Source organism: Lepus europaeus, chromosome 9 (assembly GCF_033115175.1).
Source record: "Lepus europaeus isolate LE1 chromosome 9, mLepTim1.pri, whole genome shotgun sequence".
In the NCBI taxonomy this organism is placed as follows: domain Eukaryota; kingdom Metazoa; phylum Chordata; class Mammalia; order Lagomorpha; family Leporidae; genus Lepus; species Lepus europaeus.
In genome coordinates this window covers 10,577,914-10,603,926 of record NC_084835.1, presented here as the reverse complement: position 1 = coordinate 10,603,926, position 26,013 = coordinate 10,577,914, and the positions used below count along the sequence as shown (strand labels likewise).

General features: G+C 42.8%; 1 protein-coding gene across 8 annotated transcripts in view; it reads left to right on the top strand.

Moving 5' to 3' along the window:
• Positions 1 to 26,013, top strand: part of NR2C2 (nuclear receptor subfamily 2 group C member 2) — an 81,798-nt gene that overhangs the window by 5,257 nt on the left and 50,528 nt on the right. For 3 of the 8 annotated variants that reach the window (XR_009866758.1, XR_009866759.1, XM_062200505.1), the window contains exons 2-4: positions 6,428 to 6,465; positions 6,760 to 6,865; positions 11,183 to 11,266. The exons of 2 other annotated variants lie outside the window; for them this stretch is intronic. Coding sequence is in view for 1 of the 6 variants with exons in the window: in XM_062200505.1 (XP_062056489.1) it covers positions 11,207 to 11,266 (60 nt within the window). In the remaining 5 variants the exon portion in view is untranslated. Of the gene's footprint in view, positions 1 to 6,427; positions 6,466 to 6,759; positions 6,866 to 11,182; positions 11,267 to 26,013 lie in introns of those variants that run through there. 3 more of the 8 variants (XM_062200507.1, XM_062200509.1, XM_062200510.1) reach the window with 3 other exon arrangements.

Genomic DNA, 26,013 nt, shown 5'->3' with positions numbered 1-26,013 from the left:
GGCCGAGACTCTGTCGTTCCCTGCCATCCTGCTATTCCTTTCTTACTGTCTCTTGTCAGCTGCTGCTACCCAGGTAGCAGGTGTGCTTCCCTGAGTGCCAGAGAGGTTGAAGCAGCAGGAGCTTCATACCGAAAGGCTGGGCCCGTCTGGGAACAGCATGTGTGCAGTGATGAGGACAGTGAACTGAGGGGATGAAAGCCCAGATCAGGGCTTTGGGATAGGATGTTTGCTAAGGGCACAGTAAAAGCAGATTGTGAATCCTGGCATCTGGGAGTCTTGCAATAGAGGGCTAGAGGTGAATTAAAAAGGCAAAAAGAGGAGGCTAGCTCAGACTCTTAACTGTCCTTTCTGATTCACTTTTGGACTCCAGGGAGCCTGTAAACAGTGTTAGCAGATTAGAAGGTACCTCTGCACTGTGATAAGAGACCCTAAGCCCTTTAATAGGAGGCAGAACTTTTTCTGCCATAATTGTTGACAATAACCCCAAAGATTCTCATTCCTGGAAATGATGACATGTAGATAGGAAGGGATTTTGTTCCATGATTCCAAGTGTAGAAGAAGGTATTCCTTTATCCTGTTTGGGTTTGTGGGAGGTGAGAGAGAAGGTATTGGGGCCAGCAGAACAGGGCAGCGGCTGCTGAAGAGTGAGGGGCAAAAACGAGAGGCCCGTGGAGCTGAGCTCACACGGAGGGCGTCTTGGTTTGACAGGGAGCCACCTTATTTACCTTTATTGAGCATGTATTGATAAAGCGTATTCAGGGAAAAGAAGTTTCCCGACTCACTGTCCACACGTGTCCTCCAGAACTTCCATAGCTGCTCTCCGAGCAAAGTGGATGGCTGTTGAGTCACAGTCATTTCATGATGTATTTTCCCTGGTGGTTTTTATTTACAGGGAATATGATTATTATTTGTGGCACATTTCAGAAATGTCATTTGTACAGCCCTTCTCCCTCTTAGCAAAGGAAATAACTTTGGAATTGAAAAAAAATCACATTTTAATTGCTTTATCAAGGCTAAAAGCAAGTTATATGTCAGTGCTCAGCTGAAAAGGCTGATAATCAAAATGCGTTTGACCTAATACATGTTGTAAATTTTTTTCTGATAGTATTTCTTTTCTGAAGAAGTCTAATTGTGAAAAATAAGGAAATTTTCAAGTACACGAAAGCCGGCAGTGCATCAAGAGCTCCAAACCAGGAAAAGCCTCATTGTGCCGCTGCAATAACGTGGCTAACTAGAGGCCTGGTGCTGCTCTGCACTGCTCCACAGCAGTTACGATGGAGTAACCCCTCACGGTTATCACAGCCCTGAGGGAGAGAGACACACAAAGACGTGGACTACACACAGTTCCCAAAGAAGCAAAACTAAGCTCTGATGTTAGAAGTCCGGAGAGGAAAGGGAAGTTAGTGACTGCGGGGAGGGTGCAGAGGGGTCTTTGTGAGCACTGGTAATGGTCTGCTTCCTGCGCTGGCATTTATGTGTTTATTAGTGAGAATCAGATTATGATGTATGCACTTTTAAAAAAAATTTATTTATGTATTTATTTGAAAGTCAAAGTTACACAGAGAGGGGAGAGGCAGAGAGAGAGAGAGAGAGAGGTCTTCCATCCGATGGTTCACTCCCCAGTTGGCTGCAACGGCCGGAACTGCACCAATCCGAAGCCAGGAGCCAGGAGCTTCCTCCAGGTCTCCCACCTGGGTGCAGGAGCACAAGGACTTGGGCCATCCTCCACTGTTTTCCCAGGACATAGCAGAGAGCTGGACTGGAAGAGGAGCAGCCGGGTCTTGAACCGGCGCCCATATGGGAATGCCGGCACTGCAGGCCAGAGCATTAGCCCACTGAGTCACAGTGCTGGCCTCAATGTATGCACTTTTATATTTGCATATTGCAGCTCAGTAATACTTTTTACTTTTAAAAAAGATGGTAACATCATCTTCATGATTTTAATCAACATGATTAGTATAGGAAAAATTTTGAGGGAAAAGTGTATTCAAGTTTCACAAGAGCTGTTATGGTCCGTTAAGAGTACTACCTGGGTGGAGCTGGGTCAAATGTTTCTGTTAATAATGAAATACAGTGTTTGTGCAACATATTTAGTAATTAGTGGTTGTGTAATTCAGTTACGTGATCGAGCTTATGCACCAGCGTTGTGGTGACAACAGGTTAAACCACCACTTACGACGCTGTCATCCTGTTTGAGTTCTGGCTGCTCTGCTTGTGATCCAGCTCTCTACTGTTGTGCCTGGGAAAGTAGTGTAAGAAGGCCCAAGTATTTGGGCCCTTGCCATCTATATGGGAGACCCAGATGGAGTTCCTGGCTCCTGGTTTCAGCTTGGCCCTTCCCAGGCCATTGGGACTATTGGAGGAGTGAACCAGTGGAAGGAAGTTCTCTTGGTCTCTCTCTTCCTCTTTTCATCTCTCTCTTTATCTGCCTTTCCAATAAATAAAATAAATCTTCCAAAAAGAAAAGAAAATTCAAAAATAAATTATTTAGCTTACTAATGTAAGTTTGTTTGCTTAATTAACTGGTTTCCTGGCCCCCCCCCCCCTTAAAATTTTTCATTTATTTCCTCTTTCTGGGGAGTTACTTTGTTGGGCCATGTGTTCCAGAGGAACCATTGTGATTTTAGAGTCAAAGAGGTTATGAATTGGAACCACAGTCCCATCATTTGGTGGCTGGATGACTGGAGTTGGTTAAAATCTAATTTTTTTTTCCAGGGCCAGTGTTATGGCATAGCAGGTAAAGCCGCCACTTGTGACACCGACATCCTATGTGGCTGCTCCATTTCCGATCCAGCTCCCTGCTAATGGCCTGGGAAAGCAGTGGAAGATGACTCAAATGTCTGAGCCCATGCTACCCACCTGGGAGACCCAGAAAAAACTCTTAGCTTTAGCCTGGCCCAGTGGTGGCTGTTGGAGCCATCTGGGGAGTGAACCAGTAAATGGAAGATCTCTGTCTCTCTCTCTCTCTCTCTCTCTCTCTCTCTGACTTTCAAATAAATCTTTTCTTCATCTGCCTTGGTAGAGCTAATACTGTCTACTCAGGAGGTATGCTGGTGATCAGATCATGCCTAGTTTGATACAGAGCACTTCATAGGTACCTAGGAAATCTATCCTGCTTTCCTTCTGTCCATCTTCCTGTAGCTCATACTAGTACAATTGAATTTGGACCCTTTGTAAGGTGAAGAAAACTCCACCGTGTGCATTGAATTTTAGAACTGTCCTGGTTGTGTAGGAACTCCTCGCAGGCTAAAATCACATCTCCTGTTCACTCCTTGTTCCACCTGCCTACCCACAGCACTGCTGTCCATTTCTTTTGGCCCAGATTTTTAACATGGAAAGAACCATTTTCCTATGGAGAGGCACAATGGGCAGGGAATTGCCTGACCTAGGAGCTAAGTAACCTTTGAGTTTAAGTAGTGATAAGTTGTAGATGATAGGATATATATGTAACCTTGACCTTAGAGGCACCCCCATGAATAACTTCTCTGTTGATGGGCATAAACCTGCCTCTTAGTATCCATTTGAAAAAAAACAAAAAAAAACAAAAAACAAAAACACTTTTTTTCAAGAGCACAGACTAGATTTATTGAACACTGCAAGGAAGCAGCAGGTTGGCAGATCAGGTAGGGGCTGACAAATGCTTCTACTTATTTTAATTTGAAAGAATGAGAGAGAATGGCATTGTTCATCAAGCTCCTATTCACCCATTCACTCCCCAAATGCCTCCAGTAGCCAGGACTGGGCCAGGCCAAAGGCAGAAGTCAGGAACTTCGTCCAGATTTCCTATGTGGGTGGCAGGAGCCCAGGCACTTGGGCCATCATCTGCTACCTTTCCAGGCACATTAACAGGAAGCCAGACTGGAAGTGGAGAAGCCAAGACTCGAACTGACACTGCAGTGTGGGATGCGGGCACCTCAAGTGGCAGCTTAACCCCCTACACCACAATGCCTATGCCCCAACTATCATTCTTGAGCTGTGTATTTTTCATTTTTTATTCTCTCTCATGCTAACTAGATTATATTTTTAAAAAATTTTCCCGGGCCGGCGCCATGGGTCACTTTGTTAATCCTCTGCCTGCGCGTCAGCATCCCATATTGACGCTGGGTTCTAGTCCCGGTTGCTCCTCTTCCAATCCAGCTCTCTGCTGTGGCCCGGGAAGTGGAGGCAGTGGAGGATGGCCCAAGCGCTTGGGCCACTGCACCCACATGGGAAACCAGGAGGAAGCACCTGGTTCCTGGCTTCGGATCGGCATAGCTCCAGCCGCAGCGGCCATTTTTGGGGGTCAACCAATGGAAGGAAGACTTTTCTCTCTCTCTCTCTCTCTCTCTCTGTCACATAAATAAAAAAAAAAATTTCCTGTAAGCATAAAAAGTTCTGAAAGACAAAGTATAATGAAACTTAAACTGAACACTGTACTTACTGAGCAGCTCTGTGCCCGTAACATTTTGCAGATATTTAGTAAGTATTGATTTTTAAATATTTTTGGGATTTTTATCCTATTTCAACCCTTTAATTTTGCCCAGCTGTACAATTTAACAGGATTACACATGCTGTCTGTACGTTTATATAATACATACATATTTGATTTTAATGGGGATCCTGTGTCAAAGTGAGAGACCTTTTCCTAATGGTAATACATGTTTTATTTTTTCGAGAAAGTGGAAGTTGCATTGTCAGCTTCGGCCTTTGGTAGCTGTCATGTGTTGCATGATCATTATGCCCTGGGCACAGCACAACTGTATCTCAGACCCAGTCTTCCCAGCAACCTTGTATGGTCAGTATTAGAGAGATCAGCTTAGTGCCCGAACCGCAGAACCAGACACCTTTGTTTGAAAAAAAAAATCAAGATGGAAGATACTTTGAATGTTACATAATTACAGCCATGTAAAACATAAATATGAATGATTAGAATCAGTTGATTGTAGAGGGAAATGCAGACTCATCTGATCCTGTCAAGGAAGACAGGGTTTCCTTGTTCCAGGACTTGTTTGTTGTTATTTGAGATACCACCTCCTGCCCCTGCCTGTGGAGAGCAGGACTGCACTGTCCTGGCCACTGCCAAGACTGAGGGGTTTCCACTGAGCCCAGCTCTCGCTGCAGTGGGGTCTGTAACCTGTGTGACTAAAGAACTCTGTTTAGAAGGTTTAGTCAGCTGTCACACTTTTTGCAGGCCTAGAAGAGTTGATTCAAAGCCATGGTTGTGGTTTTTGTGCTTCTTTGCTAAAGGGATGATATGGTGTACTTAGATTTGAAAAACTTGACACTGTAGAACCTGCCACAAAAGGCCAAGAAATCGTGATTGACTCCTGTCGTTTTTGGTCCGTGTTTCATGTTGTAACATGTTGTGCCCTGTGTGCTGTCCAGGAGGACGTCACTAGCTGGAGTTTAAGCATCTGCCTTCACCCCAACCACCTCATAGCTGGCTTCCCACGTGCAGTCTTCCCTGCCCCACTGCTGCACAGCGACGTTTCTTTAAGATCCGCCTGTGATTGTGTCTTTGCTCTGCCAAGGTCCTAATAGTTACGCATTGTCTGCAGTGCTGGTCTTTCTCCTCCCCTGACCTCTACAGCAGTTCTCTCCAGATCGTCTGCACTTCCTTGAGTGTGCCATTTCTTTGTCCTGCCTGTGAGTTTCACAGATGGTCCTCTCTGCTTAGAACTCTCCATCCACGCTTCTTTGCTTACTAAATTTCCACTCTTCCTTCAAGATACTTGAGCCTTGTTTAATTTTCTCCTGCCCTGTAAAATCTTCACTGAACTTCCCCAGGCAGAATGGCATGCTTCCTCTAGGGGGTGCTCATTGTAGCCTTTGCATTGCATAGACACTGGCTGGTTTCCTTTGAAAGTTTATCAAGAACAAAGCACTCTTTTCCTTCCCTGTGTATTGTGGTTGGTGGTGGTGGTGGTGGTAATTAGTTCTCAGCAGTTCATTGCCAACTTCATGGCAGTTGCTTGGTAAAATTGGTAGAAGTGGTCAGGCTTGATTAGTTTAAAATGGTCAGAAGCCAGTGTTCCATAGCAATTCTTTGACTGAAGATACTGGATCTTAACAGCTCTAGGTTCTTTTCTGTAAACAAATTGTGTGTATGGACAATCTTTGAAGGTTAGAGTTGAATAAGTCAAGTACCAGACTTTAAAACTCAGGTTTCTGTGCCAGAGGCTTAATAATACAGTCCCTGGTGTAGAGTAACCACTTTTTAAGAGCTTTGTTTCTGTAGTTTGTACTATCAAAAAATGGGGTTTTTTTGCAGATTTTAATTTTAGATTACATTATTCTAGTGACTATGGTTATCAAACTACATGTAGACCCAACCCACTGTTGCTTGGAGCTTCTCATTGTAGGGGGACAGCCCCTAATTGATAACCACTGCCCCATACCCTTTCCAAAGACCTCCGCCCTTCTTACTGTGTGATGTTTCTGTCTCTAGGACCACCTATGGCTGTGTTAGCAGTAAGCGAAGCTCAGGTGAGAGCCTTGTTCTCTGACATTATCTTACCCTTTGTAGTTAAATATTCCCTCGCCCCCTTCCTGAAGTCTCTTGAGAATCTTGTTCTCACATATCCGGGAAGAAGAAGCTTCTGTATATGAAGATAGGATATGGTATGTGACTTAACAATTGTCAGAAGTGATGAAATGAAAATACTTCTTGGAAACTACCTCTCACTTATCTGCTCTCATTGGATATAAATCTGTATTGAAAGCACTTGCTTAACATAGTAAACTCTTATTCTCATTCTTTGTCTCTGCTTGTTTTTCCAGAAGGTGTACACTTCTCCTTGATCATTTTTAAGCAGCTTCCAAAGCTGCTGTTGATGATGCCTGAAGCTGCTTTGGAGGCAGAAAACCAACAGTGAGATCCAGAACTGTAAGAATTCAAGTGTATAAAGAAAGGCTCTTGAGATGGTCCAGGAAGTTGTTGTGGGAGAACCAGGTGGGGGGCATTTGTCCTACCCAAGAGCAAGTCTGAGCTAAAGCTTAGTGATAAGAAAATGGTGGTGACAGAAAGAGAACCTAGACTTAATATCCACATGTATAGGGAAACTGAAGACGTGCTGCATCAGTGGGGAAACGGATAGATCACTCAGTGGATAGTGCTGGAAAATTGATTGTTCATAAGGAAAAAAGTAGTTGGACCCCTTACTCCTTATCAAACTCAAGAATCAGTTGCAGATAGATCAGTGACTTAAGTGTGAGGATTTACACAACTAAACATTTACAGGAAAATGTGTAGAATTATTAAAATTAAAACCTTAGCATAGGTAACTCTGTTGGGGTACAGTGGGGTTAAGCTACTTCCTACAATGCCAGCATCCTATGTTGGAGCACTGGGTGGGGTCCTGGCTACTCTGATTCTTATCCAGCTCTCTGCTAATGCACCTGAGAAAGCAGTACTGGGGCTCCTACCCAAGTGGGAATTCCTGACTACTGGCTTCAGACTGGACCAGCCACAGCCATGTGGGGACTGAACCAGCAGTTGAACCATCTCCTATATTTCTGTCTTCTCTTCTGTCAGTCTGCCTTTCAAATAAATACATCGCTTAAAAAAAAAAAAAAAACTTATGGTAGGAGGGATTTTCATAAATAAAACAAAAATATAACTAAAATAAAATATTAATAAGTCAACATTATTAAATTTAAGGACTTCTGTTCCTCAGAAGACTGTAAAGAAAGTTAATAGAGGAACCACAAAGTGAGAGAAGTTATTTATGACTTACGTAATCAAAGAATTCATATTGGGGCCAGCTCTGTGGTGCGGTGGGTTGAACTGCTGCCTGCAGCTCTGGCATCCTGTACAGGTGCTGATTTGGGACCCATCTGCTCCAGTTCCAATCCAGCTCCCTGCTACTGCACCTGGGGAGAGCAGCAAACGATGGCTTAAGTAATTGGGCCCCTAGACCCACGTTGGAGACCCCGGTGGAGTTCCTGGCTTCTGGCTTTGGCCTGGCCCAGTTCCCACCATTGCAGCCATTTGGGGAGTACTGAACCAGCAGATGGAAGATCAGTCTCTCTCTGTCTTGCTCTCTCTCTCTAACTCTGCCTTTCAAATAAAATAAAATAAAATAAATCTTTAAAAAAAAAAAAAAGGAATTAGGAAACACTTGCTGTGACCTAATACCTAACCTCACCATTGCCAGTTGTTGCAATTTCGTGGGACTTCATCCCCTATCTGAAGTTGAAAATTTAGTGCTAAATTGAATCATTACAGAAAATTTTTTGAGTTACTAAGCCTTCATAAACAAGTGACCATCTATAAAATCCATGTCGATTCAAAATTTGCAGGATCAAGCCAGCTCTTTTAAGGAAACCCAATAGAAAGGTTAGCCTTTCCAATACTTTATTATTGTTATTATTATTTTGCTTTTTTTTTTTTTTTTTTTGACAGAGTGGATAGTGAGAGAGAGAGACAGAGAGAAAGGTCTTCCTTTTTGCCGTTGGTTCACCCTCCAATGGCCGCTGTGGCCGGCGCATCTCGCTGATCCGAAGCCAGGAGCCAGGTGCTTCTCCTGGCCTCCCATAGGGTGCAGGGCCCAAGCACTTGGGCCATCCTCCACTGCCTTCCCGGGTCATAGCAGAGAGCTGGCCTGGAAGAGGGGCAACCGGGATAGAATCCGGCGCCCCAACTGGGACTAGAACCCGGTGTGCCGGCTCCACAAGGCGGAGGATTAGCCTGTTAAGCCACGGTGCCGGCCACCAATACTTTATTATTTTTAAAATATTCAATAATAGTAACAGTATTTCTTTTTCTAATTTATTTATTGGAAAGGCAGTGATAGGAAGAGATCTTCCATCTGCTGGTTCACTCCCCAAATGGCTGCAGCAGCTGAGGCTGTGCCAGGCCAAAGCCAGGAGCAAGGCACTCCATCCAGGTTTCTGTGTAGGTACCAGGGGCTCGAGCATGTAGGCTATCTTACACTGCCTTCCTAGGCTTATTAACCTGGAGCTAGCTAGATTGGAAGCAGAGCAGCCAGGACTGGAACCAGCGTTCCAATATGGGATGCATTGTTGTTGGCAGCTGCTTGACCTGTGGCACCACAAAGCCAGCCCCTCCTGACAGTGTTCCTTATCTAAGACTGCCGTTCATAACAGCAGCACAGCGGCCGGCGCCGTGGCTCACTTGGTTGGCCCTCCGCCTGCGGCGCTGGCATCCCATATGGGCGCCGGCGTCTAGTCCCGGTTGCTCCCGTAGCAGCCATTTTGAGGGTGAACCAACGGAAGGTAGACCTTTCTCTGTCTAACACTGCGTGTCAAAAAAAAAAGCACAAATGCTGGTAATGCCATAAAGTGATTAAATTATTAGTTGGAGCTACATGTTCAGATTTTAGTCCTTAGTAATATAATACCTATTGGCTATATATCTGATTTCTAGAGAATTTTTCTTTAGTTTTGAGGAAGAATGTTAGAACATGAGACTTTTCACATGCAGTAATAGTGTTTTTAACGAGTTAACTTTTCTGGCACATTTGAAGTTACACTTTTTCCCCCTCCATGTTACTAGTTGGAACTAATCTGTAGCAACGACAAATTCCAAAATGTTTCTGTTTCTCCTTTTGAAACAAAAGTTAAAAGTTCTATTTATTGAAGGACTATATAACCAAAAACATTACTCCACAGTTTCAAACCTAACCATATGTGAAAATGAATCCCTTGTATGGGTGGCCCAGTACCATGTGATGGTTGCTGTGGCACCTGTTTTGTTTTTAATTTTTAAACATTCATTTTATTTATTTGAAAGGCAGAGTTACAGAGAGAGAGATGGGGGAGAGACAGAGCGGTCTTCCATCTGCTGGTTCACTCCCCAAATGGCTGCAATGGCTGAGGCTGGGGCTGGGCCAAGCCAAAGCCAGGAGGATCTTCCAAGTCTCCCACATGGGTGCAGGGTTCCAAGTACTTGGCCCATCTTCTGCTTTCCCAGGCATATTAGCAGAGAGATGGATTGGAAATGCAGTAGCCAGGATTTGACCAGTGCCCATATGGAACAATGCCAGCCCCAGTGGCACCTGTTCTTAAAAAGTTTTGACTCCTTGAAGGCAGGAGCCAGGTTTTTTATACTTGTTGGTTACCAGGGAGTTAGAAAGCTCCACAGACTTCAGTGCTGGTAATACTTCAGTTTGGAACTTGCAGAGTGTGTTTTGTGAATTCTATAAAATTGCATTGCGTGGTAGTATAGTTTGTGATTAAGGAAGGGCAAACAAATGAACTGTGCCAGTGTTTGAGTATATTGCATACTGTGTAGTCCTTTGTAACTTTTATATGTTATCCTGGAAATAGATGATTCTAGAGCTTTGTTCTCTTAACTGTGGGACCTCTGTAGTCCATAATAATTTGTATAGAAATTAAAGCTATAGGAGACTTGGTTTATCCTCAGTTCTTTGTGGTGGAGGTATCAGAAAGCGTTTAGGAAATACTCAGCCGAGCTGTCGTGTGACCACAGCAGTGCTTGTCCTCCAGTGGTCCTGCCCTAGGTGACTGCCGCACTCTGCGGTCCTGAGATAGTCTTCCTCAGTTCTCTCAAACGATGGCATCAGATGGGACTTTTTTTTTTTATTAGTAGAAGCTGAATTACCTGGTTTTCTAATTTTTTGGAGGACTTTAAAAACTGAAATACATTTATGGGTACCATGTTATAATGCGCCCTTATAATGTGGCCTCCTCGTTCCTTTCTTTGTTAATGATGGTGTTTGCCTTTCAACCCTCCAGTGGGTGTGTTAGCACCTGGGTAGGGTTTTACTTCTCACATTGCCACTAGGAACAGAAGTATAGTTGATGATAGCAATCTAGCGCTCTGTGCAGAGTTGATCTCACGCCTTTCTCAGGTAGCCATCTTCTTCAACACACTGTGACAGGGAACTTTACAAAAAGGAGTATATGATTCCCACCTCCCTGAGAAGTAAGCCACGCTGTTGGAACTCAGGTGACCTGATAGCTACCTTTCCAGATCCATCTTTGTCTGTGTTTACCAGAGGAAGTTGTATTTCCAAATTTAAATATTGTAATTAATTAATTTTGATACCTGTCATTGAGGAAACTTGTGCAGCAGGTCCAGCTGTGCCTGGCCTGCTGGCTCTGTCTTCTGTTGAAGGTGAAATCTGCACAAAACAGTAAGATAAGTTTTAATTACTGATAGTTTCCAGTAGCCTGGTTTCTCCCTACCTGATGGAAGTTGCTGCATCTTTCCAAACAGGTTCTCTAATGATCTTGCTTCACCATGGCTACAAATATGGAGGGGCTGGTTCATCACAGAGTGGGGACCCAGCAGGTGGCTGAGGTGAGTGACAGGGGCTGCTGGCACCCTTGCTTTTGAAAGGAAAGAAAAAACCCAGTGTGCACTGTTGTTTCAGTACAGTCCCAAGGAAATTGGCATGTGATCCAAATCTAAAGCAGATGTCAACATGGAAGAAAAATAAAAGTGGCGACATTTATTCCTAACATTTCTTAATTGGTTTAACTGCATAAAACATAGTGACGTGAAAGTTTACCTTGAACCAAAACAAATGGAATCTGGTTCTTGTTGTTCAGCTTAATTCTAAGCTTCTTGTTTCTCACATACTTGATACTTTGTTAATACTGTGGACTGATAGAAGGCCTGACTGCTAGTCACAGTCCTTGACCATCTGCCAGGTACCAGGGATTGCTGAGAAGTACAGAGGTGAATGAGCTGTGGGTGCTTCCTTTAGCGATCGGGAGGCCTGGTTGGGGAGTAATTATGAAACAGGTTGTGAAGCATAACTCAGTGAAGGAGGTGATCCTGCAGGTACACCTTAAGTGATGAGTAAGCGTTGTCAGACACGCCGGTAAGTAACTTTACGGTAGATTCTGGGGAGAATCTTAAAGGTTTCTAAAGGGACTGGGAATTAAACATCTTGGTATGTACAGGAAACTAAGTTGTAAAGGAGGTAGTCAGGTCCAGGTCTTTACAAGCATAGTTAATCTGTTATCACTGGTAATGCACCTTGAGTAGTCACTCCATACCATTGCCTTTGCAGGGACTCTAATCCTCACAGTAAGTCTTTGAGGGGCATTCTGTCATTATTCCCATTTTATCAATAAGGAAGCTAAGGCTCACAGAAATAAGTAATTGACCAGGGGCATACTTTAGCAGAATTAAGATACCCACCTTACCTGGTATCTCAATTCACTTCTTCAGAGCTCCTTTAGTGAGCCATGACTCATACTGCAACCAGGAACCATTTGAAGGTTTCTAAATTGCATTTTTGGATCATATTTCTACCTTGAAGCTGCAAATTTGACCAAAAAATGGACATTCAAAGAAAGGATTCTTTTTTTTTTTTTTTTTTTTTTGAGCAAAAGCTACTTGCAGATTGGGTTAAGCCAGTAAAAGTAGTGGGCAGATTTTTTTTTTTTTCTTCAGATTTTAGGTCAGCCATTAGCTTAAAAGCAACAGTGTACCTGGTTACACTCCCCCATCCTCCCCTCCTCTCCCAGCAGTGAGTAATGATTGATATTAACTGAAGATGAAAGAAAATTTTTTTCACAGACTTTTTAATGCTACATGAAAGGCTATCAGAGATATGAAAAAATTAGAGTAGAGATATGAAAAAATTAGAGTTAAAATACCTATATATGTTTTGCTGCTAGTTTGTGATAGGAATAATTACCTTGAAAATAATTATTTGTTTTTCCTGTATTTATGGTTATTTTGAATTTAGTAGGGTTTCTAGTTGAGGCTGCTTTGGAGATCAGTATATAGATGGCTGCCCTTGAAGGCCATTATTAATTCTTTAGGGACTAAAGAGGTAATGTAAGCCCTGTGTATACATTCAAAAAATGTACCAGCTGGAATTTTCTGGGAAATACCTTACTTCCTTTTTTTTTTTTTTTTTAAAGATTTGTTTATTTATTTGAAAGTCAGAGTTACACAGACAGAGGAGAGGCAGAGAAAGAGAGAGGTCTTCCATCTGATGGTTCACTCCCCAACTGGCCACAATGGCTAGAGCTGTGTCTATCCGAAGCCAGGAGCCAGGAGTTTCTTCCAGGTCTCCCACGTGGGTGCAGGGGCCCAAGGACTTGGGCCATCTTCTACTGATTTCCCAGGCCATAGCAGAGAACTGGATTGGAAGTAGAGCAGCCAGGTCTCGAATCACTGCCCATATGGGATGCCAGCGCTTCAGACAAGGGCGTTAACCCGCTGCACCACAGCGCCAGCCGCCCCCCCCCCCCTTCCTTTAAGTAGTGGAATTCTGTGTTAACTTAGTGGCAAAAAGTACATTTTAGGGGGACTCAATTATAGAAGGTATTCCAATTTTGAATGCAAAAGCTATCTCCCAATTTAAAATATCCCCCAGATTTCCTGCTGTTATAAGGGATGAGTGTGAATGTGTTCTTTGAAACCTTAATCTTAACTTTAAACTGTAAATAATAACCATAAATAATAGTAAGTTGGCTAAAGGAGTAAGAGAGCCTACAGTTCATCATACGAGGTTAAGCATGAGATGGACCACACTAAAGGAGTAAATAGAAAGAGACTCTGTAGAAGGAGACTGTGGGCCGTGAGATCAGGTATTGGGATTAAATGTGTGCCCTGTCATTTGCTGTCTGGGTGATCTGTGCCTTGCTTCCTTCATCTCAAAAATGAGACTAATAATAGTATCTACCATAGGATTATGAGAATCAATGAGATAATGGACGATTTTCTCTAGAGTCCCCAGATCAACCTTATTCTCTATAGATAGGTAAGTCCTGAATACCAACTAAGCTACAAAAGTTGGATGGTGCAGTTTAACATATTGGTGTCCTATAAGGTGCTCAGATATTTTCAGCTCTTTATGGTAAAGAGTGTAGACAGTGGCACCAGTTGCCTGGATTTAAATCCTGGCCCTGCTCCTTCTGTAAAGAACAGTAGTAATTTCTTCAATTTGTGATTCTAGTATTTTGAATCTTTCCCTTTTTTTCCCCTTGGTCAGTCAAGCTTAAGATTGATAGTTTGTTCATCTTTTAGAGAACTAGCTTCATCAATTGACTTCATCAATTTTCTCTATTGTTTTTCTGTTTTCTGTTTCATTAATTTTCGCTCAGAGCTACAATGAGATACCATTTCACATCTCACCAAATGACTGAAATTTAAAATTCAGATAAAAAGAATTAGGTTGTGGAGAAATCGGAAAACTTTTACATTGTTGATGGAAATATAATCCAAATGTCCATCAACTGTGAAATGACTGTGACAGTTGTTTTAAAACAGAACAATATGGTAGTGTTTTTTAAAAGGAATATTAGACAGGTGAGAACTGGTAACCGTAGCAGTGCTGACTTGAATCCTATCTAAGTATGGCTGCGTATGAAAGAATGTATTTTCCTAAAGGGGCTTAAGTACTTTTTGAGCATTTGAGATTTCCCACTGTAACAAGAAATTCAGAGTAAACACATTACACACATAAATATACACATACTGCGTGTTTCCTCATTACCAAAGTAAAAACCCGTTTTTGACTTCATGAGATGTTTTGAGCCAGGAGAACTCTGGGGGTTAACTTGCAGGAGCCTTTTGCATGTCTGATCACAAGCAGTAGAAGTGAGGTGGCTTTCTAGGCCTTGGTCGTGCTTCTCCCTGATTGCTGGGGCGAAGGGGCCATTGTGCTCTGAACCAGGAGACTCTAGAACCTATCACTCTCTATCACCCGGGCTTTTATCTTCATTGTAGAAAACTTAAACTAAAGCTTCCATTTAAGGAAATGTTTAGAAACGTAGAGCTCTACTGATTCTTAAACAAAGATTAAGTGTTGACCAGGCCACAGCTCCAAAGGAGGAAAGCAGAGACGTTGCTCAGGTTATATATCCCCAGTGTCCTGTAATGCCTGCTTCATTGTGATAAATTTGCTTAATTCTCGCTTAACAAATCGGACACTTAAGTTCTCATTTTCTTGTCAAAGTAGTCCATGTACATAGATTGAGCATTTGGCCAATGGTTAGTCTTAAAACGGAAACCTGCAGCCTCCTGGAATCCCGCCCCTCGGGGGCAGCGCCGGCCTCCTCGCGCTGTCGAGTGCTCTGAGTGGGCAGTCTCACTTGGCAATAAAAGATGACAAGAAGCACCACGAGGCAGAGCACCACAGAGGTGAGAGGCCGGGCAAGCCAGATTAGCACCTTGTCCTCATACTCATACCGTGCTGCAAAGTTGAGTGCATCGCTAAAGCAAGCCCCATCCTATACTGAGAGCAATGAGATAAGAGGAACTGTCACAAAGCTTCCCACGGAGACACGGCCCACCCTGGAAGTTTGCGGGGTTTGCCGTGGGCATCTGTAGATTTCCCAGTCTCGTTAGATGCAGGCATCTTGACATCTTGGCAACTGCCTAGTTAATGCCAGTGGCCTGTACCATATTATGGAAAACTGTTAACTGCTTAATTGGGTAATTTTCAAAGAAAGTAATGTTGTTCAATGGGGCGCAATAAGAAGTTAAATTTGAAAGTGAATGTGTTCAAATGAAAGGTTTGATAATTGCATCTGTTACTACTTAGTATCATAGGCTTTAATTCTAGTATGCATTAAATTTTGGGCAAAATTGCACTTGACTAATTTTTTGAAGAAAAGTAATTTATTCTGTCAAGAAATAAAAAAATAGGCTTTGTGTATGGTTAAACTGTAAATCTTATGTTTACAAAATACTGTAATTTTCAGGAAATCACTGTATTAGGAATGTGCAATGACTTATATAAATAAAAGCCATTTTTAAAACTGAAAAAAAAAAAAAAAAAAACGGAAACCTGCAGGCTCCTGAACTTTCTCACCCTTTCCATATCTTCAAGGGTATGTGTGTGTCTGTCTGTCTCTGTCTACAATTTCTTCTGGTATTTGACTTTCTGATTCCAAAAATTCGCTTACCGTGCTATTTCTTCATCAGGTTTAGACATTATCTGTATGTTTTGTAGTGCATTTTCTTTGTAGCAGTTAGCATGCTTGTCAAGTTTAATGAAAAGGAGTAACGAACAGAGTACACCTGACAGCCCAGGTGAGCATCTCAGTAAGAACTGAGAGCCCAGTCGGCTTTCAGACTGGAGTTTCTCTGGATATGGGAATGGGATCTCTGTGCTTCCTCCCCAGCACACTTTCTGGGGTATTGTTGGGTGCAGGGACTTCTGGCTATGGAATTTGTAAAATTCTTCCCAGAACTCCATAATAGCCACCTTGGTGAAGGGCAGATGACATTCTCTTAAGCTGCTCCCAGAGAGGGCTGGGACCCACACAACCAGGTTATTAAATAATGGCAAGATATTTTATATGTAAATGCTGGTTTGTTACTACATTTCTCCCTTCATTCTGTTTTTTTAAAAGGATTTATTTATTTGAAAGTCACAGATAGAGAAAGATCTTCCATCTATTGGTTTACTCCCCTGATGGCCATAAAGGCCAGCACTGGGCCAGGCCACAACCAGGGGACAGGAGCTTCATCCAAGTCTCTGACATGGGTGGCAGGGGTCAAAACACTGGGGCCATCTTCTGCTGCTTTTCCCAGGCTACTAGCAGGGAAATGGGTTACAAAAGGAGCAGCCAGGACATGAACAGGTGCCAAAATGGGATGGGGGCATCACAGCCAGTGGCTTTACCCTCTACACCGCAATGCCAGCCCCTTCTTCCCTCAATCAGCCACACAAAAGACCCATCCAGCAAGGTATGGAATACAGACAGCACTTTTGCTGTGTAAATACAGGCCTGCTCCCAAGACTTTCTTCCTGGTTTCTTTGCTCAGAAATTTCCATTTTTTTCTTTGGCCTCTTGTACACACTGGCTCATATCTACCTAACTACCTTAATTTTTCCCCCCACAAGAGAAGTCACCAATAATCTTAAGGAGATAACTTGCATGAAGATCCATCTTCTGTATTTTCTTCATAGCTGACATAAGAGCAAAGAGCTGCTTAAGGGTGGGTATTCTTTTCTTACTGTCGGTCGTCTGGTGTTCGGAGGTATTCTAAGATAAGATTGTCTTGTGTAGTCCAGGGGACTGGTCACATTATCCAGCATGATAGGCTGGAAGCATTGCCTTAAACCGTCTGGAGCTGGAAGCCTTTTATTTGCTGCTCTCGTTCTAGTCCCTCTGTGGCGGCCGCATGTTACCAGAGATGAGCTGCTCGGGGATACTTTGCTTTGTGCAGGACTCTGACCTGCAACAGAGTAGCAGGAAGCATGCTAGCCAAGTTAATGAAAAGAAGTAATAAAGAGAGTACACCTGGCAGACCAGGCGGCCATCTCCGTAAAGAACTGAGAGCCTGTAGTGCAGTTTTTTCCCTGAACTGTGGGAAAATACATGACACAGAAATTCCCATTTTAACCATTTTCACATGTGCAGTTCAGTAGCATTGAGTACATTCACAGTGTTTTGCAACCATCATCATCATATATCTCATGCTCATCTTGCCATGCTGAAGCTCTGTACCCATTAAACATTAACTACCCATTGCCCCCCATTTTCTCTGTACCTCATATAAACAGAATTATAATATTTGTCATTTTATGACTGGTTTATTTCGTTTAGCATAGTACCCTAAAGTTTCATTCCTGTTGCAGCATGTGCCAGAATCTCTTTACTCTTTATGGCTGAGTAGTAATCATTGTAAGTATGCACCATATTTTGTGTATTTGTTCCTTTGTTAATATTTGGATTGCTTCCACCAATTGACTGCTCTGATTAATGCTGTGGTGATCACGGGTCTAGAGCTATCTATGTGAAACCATAGTTTGGGGGCCGGCTTTGTGGCACAGTGAGTTAAGTTGCTGCCTGAGACAGTGGCAACCCATAGAAGTGCTGATTCGAGTCCTGTTGCTGCACTTCCTGTCTAGCTCCCTACTGATGCACCTGTGACAGCAGCGGAAAATGGCCCAATTATTTGAGCCTCTGTCATTCATGGGGGAGACCCTATTGGAATTCCATCCCGGCCGTTGCTGCCATTCGGGGAGTGAACCAGTGGGATCTCTGTCTCTTTCTCTTAACTTTGCCTTTCAAGTAAATAAGTCTGGAAAGGCAGGAGGGAGGGAAGAAGGAAAAGAAAAACGGAAGAACCATACTTTCAGCACTTTGGGGTATATACTCAGAAGTGGAATTGTTGAAGCTTGGGGTAATTCTATATAGAAACCACCATAGTATTTTCTATAATAGATGCACCAGTTTACATTTCTACCAGCAGTGTGCTTGTGCACAATTTCTCCAGATCCTCAACAGCTGTTATTTTCTGTTCTGTTTCCTTTCACAGTTTTTTGATAATAGCCATCCTAATGAATGTGAAGTGGTATTTCATCGTGGTATTGATTTGTATTCCTCTAATGATTAGTGTGTGTTGAGCAGCTTTTCACATGCTAGTTTGCCATTTCTATATATTAATTGGGAAATGTGTGTTTAAGTCCTTTGTTCATTTTTTAATTGGTTAATTGGGTTAAGTTAGATTGTGTTTTAATTGTTTTTTGTCCCTGAGTTGTAGGAGCTGTTTATAGATTCAGGGTATTAATCGTGTACCACGTATATGATTTGCATGTTTTTTTCCATTCTGTGTGTTGCCTTTTCATTCTCTTGATAGTGTCTTTTGATATACAAACAGATTTTTAAAAAAACCTGTTCTTTATTGCTTATTTAATTTATTTGAAAGGCAGGCAGAGATTGCCCATCTGCAAATGCCTAGAACAGCCAGCTGTGGCCCAGGTCAGAGCCAAGAGCCAAGACCTCATTCCTGATCTCACATGAGTGGCAAGGACTCGAACCCAGGCACTCTGAAATGGGATGCAGGCATTTCAAATGACAGATTAACTGCCGTGCCAAATGATTGTCACAGAAGAAGTTTTTAATTTTAATGAAATCTAACTTGTTTTGTTGCCTATGCTTTTGGTGGTTTGTCCCAGTAATTATGGCTATATCCAGGGCCAAGAAAGCTTTCTCCTATGTTGTTAGTTTTAGTTCTTAAGTTTAGTTCTCTGTGATCCATTTGTGTAAGGGATGGGGCCAATTTCATTCTTTTTGTACGTGTATGTATTAGTCTTACTTTTTATTTTATTAACTGAGATAGCCAAGAGGAACTTCTTGGGGAGGAAAAGGTTTATTTCAGTTTAAAGTTTGGAGGTTACAGGGCAGGATCAGGCAGGCCCATGGCTTGGTGTCTGGTGGAGCCTGGCCATGGTGTGTCTAGAACAGGGGTGGAGAATTTTTTTCTGCCCTAGGCCAGTTGGATATTTGTGACATCATTCGCATGTATACAAAATTATCAGCTTAAAAATTAGCCTGCTATAGATTTATTGAATTTTGAGTGCTGCCTGAAAGAACCTTGGATCAGGGCCAGGCCAAATGATTTCCAAATGATTTTATGTGACCCACGGGCTGGACCTTCCCCACCCCTGGTCTAGAGGAATGGTTACATGATGACCCGAGGCAGCCAGGCAGTGTTTGAACTCAAATAATCAAAGCTGTTCTGAGAACCGCCCTCTGAGGGTATGCCCCCAAGGACCCAAAGACCTCCCCCAGAGCATCCTCTCAGACAGCATAATCCGTCAAGTCTCTACCCCCAATCCATTGACCACTAACATAAAGACTTCAGAGGTTGAATGTCTTGTGCAAGTTTTAGAGAGACAGGTCCTGCCCAGCACGTAACGATGGACATCCAGCTTCCCCAGCATCATTTGTGGAAGTAACTATCCTTTCCCTGTTAAATGGTCTTGCTGTCATTATTGACAATCATTTGACATATATGTAAGGATTTATTTTTTTCTCTTATATTGGTAAAAACCATACAACGTAAAATTTCATGTCTTAACCATTTTTAAGGTTATAGTTGAGGGGCTCATGTTTTTGCACAGCAGGTTAGGCTGCCACTTGCAGTGCTAGAATGCCCTATTAGTGCCAGTTCAAATCCCAGCTGCTCCACCTCTGATCTGGCTCTCCCATAATGTGCCTATGAAAGCAGCGGAATATGGCCCAAGTACTGAGGCTGCTGCTCTCCCATGTGGGAAACGTGGATAGTATTCTTGACTGCTGGCTTTGGCCTGGCTCAGCTCAGGCTGATAAGGCTGTTTGGGGAAGTGAACCGTGGTTAGAAGATCTCTTTTTCTGCCTCTCTGTCTCTGTCATGCTGCCTTTCAATCAACTAAATAATTCTTCAAAAGAAAATAGATAAATTTGTCCTGCAGTATATGAGCAAGTATTAAAAGATTAAATTTTCTACTCTTAAAAAAAGTTTATAATTCAGTACATTAAGTGTGTTTACAGAAATAGAACAATTCATCCTAAACTACATATGGAATCTCAAGAGAATCAAACAGCCAAAACAATCCTGAAAGCCAATCATGGAAAAGAAGAGTAACCTGGAGAGCAGATTTCTGTCCTGCTGCCCGCCTTCCAACACACCTCCCTGCCAGTGTGCAGGGGACCCTCATCCACTGTGGAGACCAGGACGGAGCAATGTAGCTTCACAACTTTTGATTGCAAAACTAAAACTACTTACTAAATAGCAACGCCTCACTTCCCTCTCCTCATCTTATGCTACTTTCTATGAGTTTGCCTGCTTTTGATACATTTATAAGTAGAGTCACACAGAACTTATCTTTTTATGACTGTTGTGTTTTACTTAGCATAATTTCCTCAAGATTTGGGCTCTGTACTCTACTTTGTTGGTCTGTATATAGGTCTGCCTGGATGCCAGTACCACAGTGTTCTGATTGCTGTGTTGTTTTGTAATGAGGTGGTTTTTGTTTTTTATTAAAGACTTATTTACTTATTTGATGGAGTGGGACAGACAGAAAGAAAGAGATCTTCCATCTGCTATTTCATTCCCCAAATGGCCACAACAGCCAGGTGTGGGCCAGGCCAAAGCCAGGAGCCAGGAACTCCGTCCTGGTCTCCGCAGTGGATGAGGGTCCCCTGCACACTGGCAGGGAGGTGTGTTGGAAGGCGGGCAGCAGGACAGAAATCTGCACTTCAGGTTACTGTTCTTTTCCATGATTGGCTTTCAGGATTGTTTTGGCTGTTTGAGTCTCTTGAGATTCCATATGTAGTTTAGGATGAATTGTTCTATTTCTGTAAAAAAAATCATTAGGATTTTCAGTCTATAAATGGCTTTGGGTAGTATTGACATCTTGACAGTATTAACTCTTCTGATTTAATAAAAACATTGTTTTTCCATTTATTTATGTCTTCTTTCATTTCAGTGATGCAGTACCATTTTCACTGTACAAGTCTTCAGTTAGGTTTATTAGTGCTTTATTTTTTGTGTAATGATATTGTAAATAGAATTGTTGTCTGAATTTTTGTTTCAGATTGTGCATTGTTAATGTATTGTAATGTACCTGATTTTCTATGTAGATTTTGTATCCTGCAACTTTGCCAAATTTGTTTATTCTAGCAGTTTTTATTAACAAGTAGAACTTCCTGCATGTATGAGAACTTAAAATTTGTGGGGAAATGGAATTAAAAGATAAGAATATTAAGCTTATTTCTCAGCACACTTTTTAAAAAAATATTTATTTGAAAGACAGAGTTAGAGAGAGAGAGAGAGGGAAAATAAGGGAGAGAGAGAAAGAGAGAAAGATCTTCCATCCCCTGGTTCACTACCCAGATGGTTTCAAACAGCCAGAGCTGAGCTGATCAGGACCCAGGAGCTTTTCTGGGTCTTCCATGTGAGTGCAGGGGCCCAAGAGTTGCTGCCTTGTGAAGATGACATAGTTTGTAAATGTACCACAGATGTAAACAAGGTGCCTTATTTCAACGCTCCTATTTATTTATTATTTAGAAAATAAAGAACAAATCAGAAAAGTGGGTGAAATATTTGCAGCAGATGATGGCTCCCATGTTTGGGGCTCTTCCAACTCTTGTGGGAAACCCAGATAAGAGTTTTTTACTCCTGGCTTCTGCCTCGCCCTACCCTAGCTGCTGCAGGCATTTGGGGAGTGAACCAGTGGATAGAAGATGATCTTTCTCTCTTTCTGTCATTCTTTCTTTCAAATCAAGATAAATAAACTTAGTTTTTTGGAGAGAGAAAGCAGTAAGTGCAATAAAGAGAAGAGGTTGGCCGGCGCGCGGCTCAATAGGCTAATCCTCCGCCTGCGGTGCCGGCACCCCGGGTTCTAGTCCCGGTTGGGGCGCCAGATTCTGTCCCAGTTGCCCCTCTTCCAGGCCAGCTCTCTACTATGGCCCTGGAGTACAGTGGAGGATGACCCAAGTGGTTGGGCCCTGCACCCCATGGGAGACCAGGAGAAGCACCTGGCTCCTGGCTTCGGATCAGCGCAGCGCGCCGGCCGCAGCAGCCATTGGAGGGTGAACCAACAGCAAAGGAAAACCTTTCTCTCTGTCTGTCTCTCTCACTGTCCACTCTGCCTGTCAAAAAAAAAAAAAAAAAAGTTTAAAAATAACACAAATTATTATCTAAACACATTTAGGGACAATTTTTCTTTGAAGGTAACATTTACATGAAGACTTGAATAAAGTAAGCAAATAATTCATTTGAATTATCTGAGCTGGGGGTTACAGAGATGGGGAACTTTTCACACTGGAAAGAAGGGTGGGAGGGGCATAGTTGGGTCAGGAAAGGGACAGTGAAGAGGCCTGTGTGACAGGAGTCGAGGGGAAGGGAGAAAGAACAGGAGTGAGAGTGGGAGGTGGGGGTCCACTCATCATGGCTTTTATAGGCACGGTCAGGAATTTGTGTTTTGTTCTGTCATGTTGGGGAGCCTTTTGAGCGAGAGAATGACCTGTCTTTGAGGGTTGATTCAGGAGCCTGCTGATAGTGCAGACTGCCACGCTCAGCTCCTGCCCCTAACACACTGCACTCTCCTCCTGGGCAGCTGGTGGATTTGGGGGCGCTCCCTGCTTTTAAACCGTTGACACTCACAGCCCCTGCTGTGGAGTTTCTTAGGTGGCTGTTTGCACACCACGTGATGCCTGGCCTCTTCGTTCTGCGGCTGATTCACCAAGTTGTGTGCCTGAGGTACTGAATTGATAAAATTCTTGCTCTTCGGATTTGGAAGGGAACCATTTCTGTTAGATTATGTAGACCTTTCTGGACAGCCTTATAGTTATACTTCAGAAATAATAGAGCTTATGGAAAAATAGGTTTGGGATAGACCAGAGAACTAAAATAACAGTAATACTATTTGTCAAATATTAGTACAATTAAAAGACATATTTCAAAGGCTGCTCTGGTCTCCAAGGAACATGCCTTTTTTTTTTTTTTTTTTTTTTTTTTTTTTTTTTTTTTTTTTGACAGGCAGAGTTAAAAAGTGAGAGAGAAAGACATAGAGAAAGGTCTTCCTTTTCTGTTGGCTCACCCCCCTCAATGGCCGCTACGAGTGGTACTGCGCCGATTTGAAGCCAAGAGCCAGGTGCTTCCTCCTGGTCTCCCATGCAGGTGCAGGGCCCAAGCACTTGGGCCACCCTCCACTGCCTTCCCAGGCCACAGCAGAGAGCTGGAATGGAAGAAGGGCAACCAGGACACAACCGAGACTAGAACCCAGTGTGCCGGCACCGCAGGCAGAGGATTAGCCTATTGAGCCGCAGCACCAGCCGAAAAGAGGATTTTTAAAAAACTTATTTATTTATTCATTTATTTGAGAGGAAGAGAAAGGGAGAGCTCCTATTCACTAGTTCCCTCAAATTCTCATAACAGCCAGAGTTGGGCCAGAGTGAAACTGGGACCTGGGAACTCCATCCTGGTCTTCCACGTGGGTGGCATCAGATCAAATTTTTATTTTCCAACTTGTTGGTGTAGGTTGAGTATCCCTTACCCAAATACTTGAGATCAGAAATGTTTCCCAAATGTTTGATCCGATATTACAAATAGCATTATAGTATTACAGATGTTTCAGATTTGGGAGTTTTTTTGGATTTTGGAATATTTGTGTGGACTTTACTAGCTGAGCATCACTAATCTGAATGTCTGAAGTACAAAATGCTCTGAAATCCACACACCCTAACATCCTTGGAATCTGGAATATTTTAAATTTTAGACTTCCAGATTAGGGATGCTCAGCCTGTATGGAGAAGTGCCAAGTTACTTTGTTGGCAGTATTTTTGAATTGAGCCATATTGCAGTTACTCTATTAATTTAAGTCTAAATTCATTTGAAATTTCTGTCATCTATGATTCAGTTGTGGTTTCATTTTTTTTCTTTCCAATCCTTTTTTTTTTTTTTTTTAATTTGTTTTGTTTGAAAGGCATAGTTAGAGACAGAGACAGAGAGATCTTCCATCCACTGGTTCACTCCCCAAATGGCCACAATGGCCAGAGCTAGGCCAATCCAAAGCCAGGAGCTTCTCCTGAATCTCTCGTGTGAATGCAGGGGCCCAAGTTATTGGGCCATCCTCTGCTGCTTTCCAGGCTCACTAGCTGGGAGCTGGTTTGGAAGTGGAGAGGCCCAGTCTCGAACTGGCGCTCATGTGGGATGCCAGCGCTCCAGGCAGTAGCTTTACCTGCTATGCCACAGCATTGATCCCTTCTTTACAGTTCTTATACTTTTGTCTTGTCAATATCCTAGTTAGGATATTGAGTAAAATTGAATGGAAATAGTAGCCAGGCATCCTTGCCTCATTTCTCATCTTAGAAGAATGCTATCAACAATTCATCATTAGTTTTCATGCTTGCTATGAGCCTTTATTCTTTAACAAATTGAGAGTATTCTCTTGCATTCCTAGTTGGAATAAGTTATACTCAGCAGACAGTGAAATTTTTAAATGTTTTTGTGGGGCTTTTAAAGAGGTGACTATATGATTTCCCCCTTTGACCAGTTACATTGGCTTTGTAATGTTAAACCCATCTTGTATGTGCTCTGAATAAACCAAAAATTCAGTTTGGTCATCTGAACTTGATTATGATTTTATACATATACATTCTTTTATTTTTTTGAAAGGTTGAGATTCCAAAAGAGACCTAAGCATGTTCACTGCTAGCCTAAACACCCACCCCAGCAGGTACATACTGTGTGATTCCTTTCATGGGAACTTCTAGAAGATACCGCTGCATCCAAAGTGATAGGAAGATTAGTAGTTGCCTGGGGATGGATGTGGCTAGAGTTGTACTCAGAAGATAGGTTAGAGAGCTCCTCCATCTGCTGATGCACTCCCCAAATGCCCACAGCTGCCAAAGCTGGTCCAAGCAAAGTCAGGAGCTGGGAACTCAGTCTGGGTCTCCCACGTGGGAGCAGGGAGCCAACTACTTGACTCATCACCTGCTGCCTCCTGGGGTGCACATTATCTGGAACCTGGATTCAGGAGCAGAGCTGAGACTCAAACTTAGGCCCTCTGAAATGGGATTCAGCATCCCAGACCCCAAGCCTGATGCTCTCACATGCATGCGTGCATACACACACACACACACACACAGTATCCTACCTTGAATGCTTTTCTTTAAAATAGATGTATTTATTTGAGAGGCAGAATTACAGAAGGAAAGAGGGAGAGACAGAGACAGGTCTTCCATCTGCTGATTTACTTCCCAAATGGCCAAAACAGCCGGAGCTGGGTCAATTCAAAGGCAAGTGCCAGGATCTTCTTCCAGATCTCCGCCATGAGTGCAGGGATCCAAGCACTTGGGCCGTCTTGCATTGCTTTCCCAGGCACATTAGCAGGAAGCTTGATTGGAAATGGGGCAGCCAAGACTCCAGCTGGCACCTGTATGGGCTGCCAGTGCCACAGACAAAGGTTTAACCTACTACGCCACAGTGCTGGCCTCCTTTGAGTGCTTTTGAAGATACTAGTAAAACTATTGGGACATGGAAAGACTTTTAAATACTGATTTATTGTGTTTAATGAGTCAAGTACTATTCAGATTTTTTATTTGTAACTTATTGAGGTTTTTTTTTTTTTAAAGATTTATTTATTTTAAAGAGTTACAGAGAGAGCTAGAGCAGGAGAGAGAGAAAGGTCTCTAATCTGCTGGTTCACTCTCCCAAATAACCACAGTGGCCAAAGCTGAACTTCTTCCAGCTCTCTCATGTGAGTGCAGAGGTCCAAGGACTTGGGCCACCTTCAACTGCTTTCCCAGGCCATAGCAGGGAACTGGATCAGAAGAGGAGCAGCCAGAACTCGAACT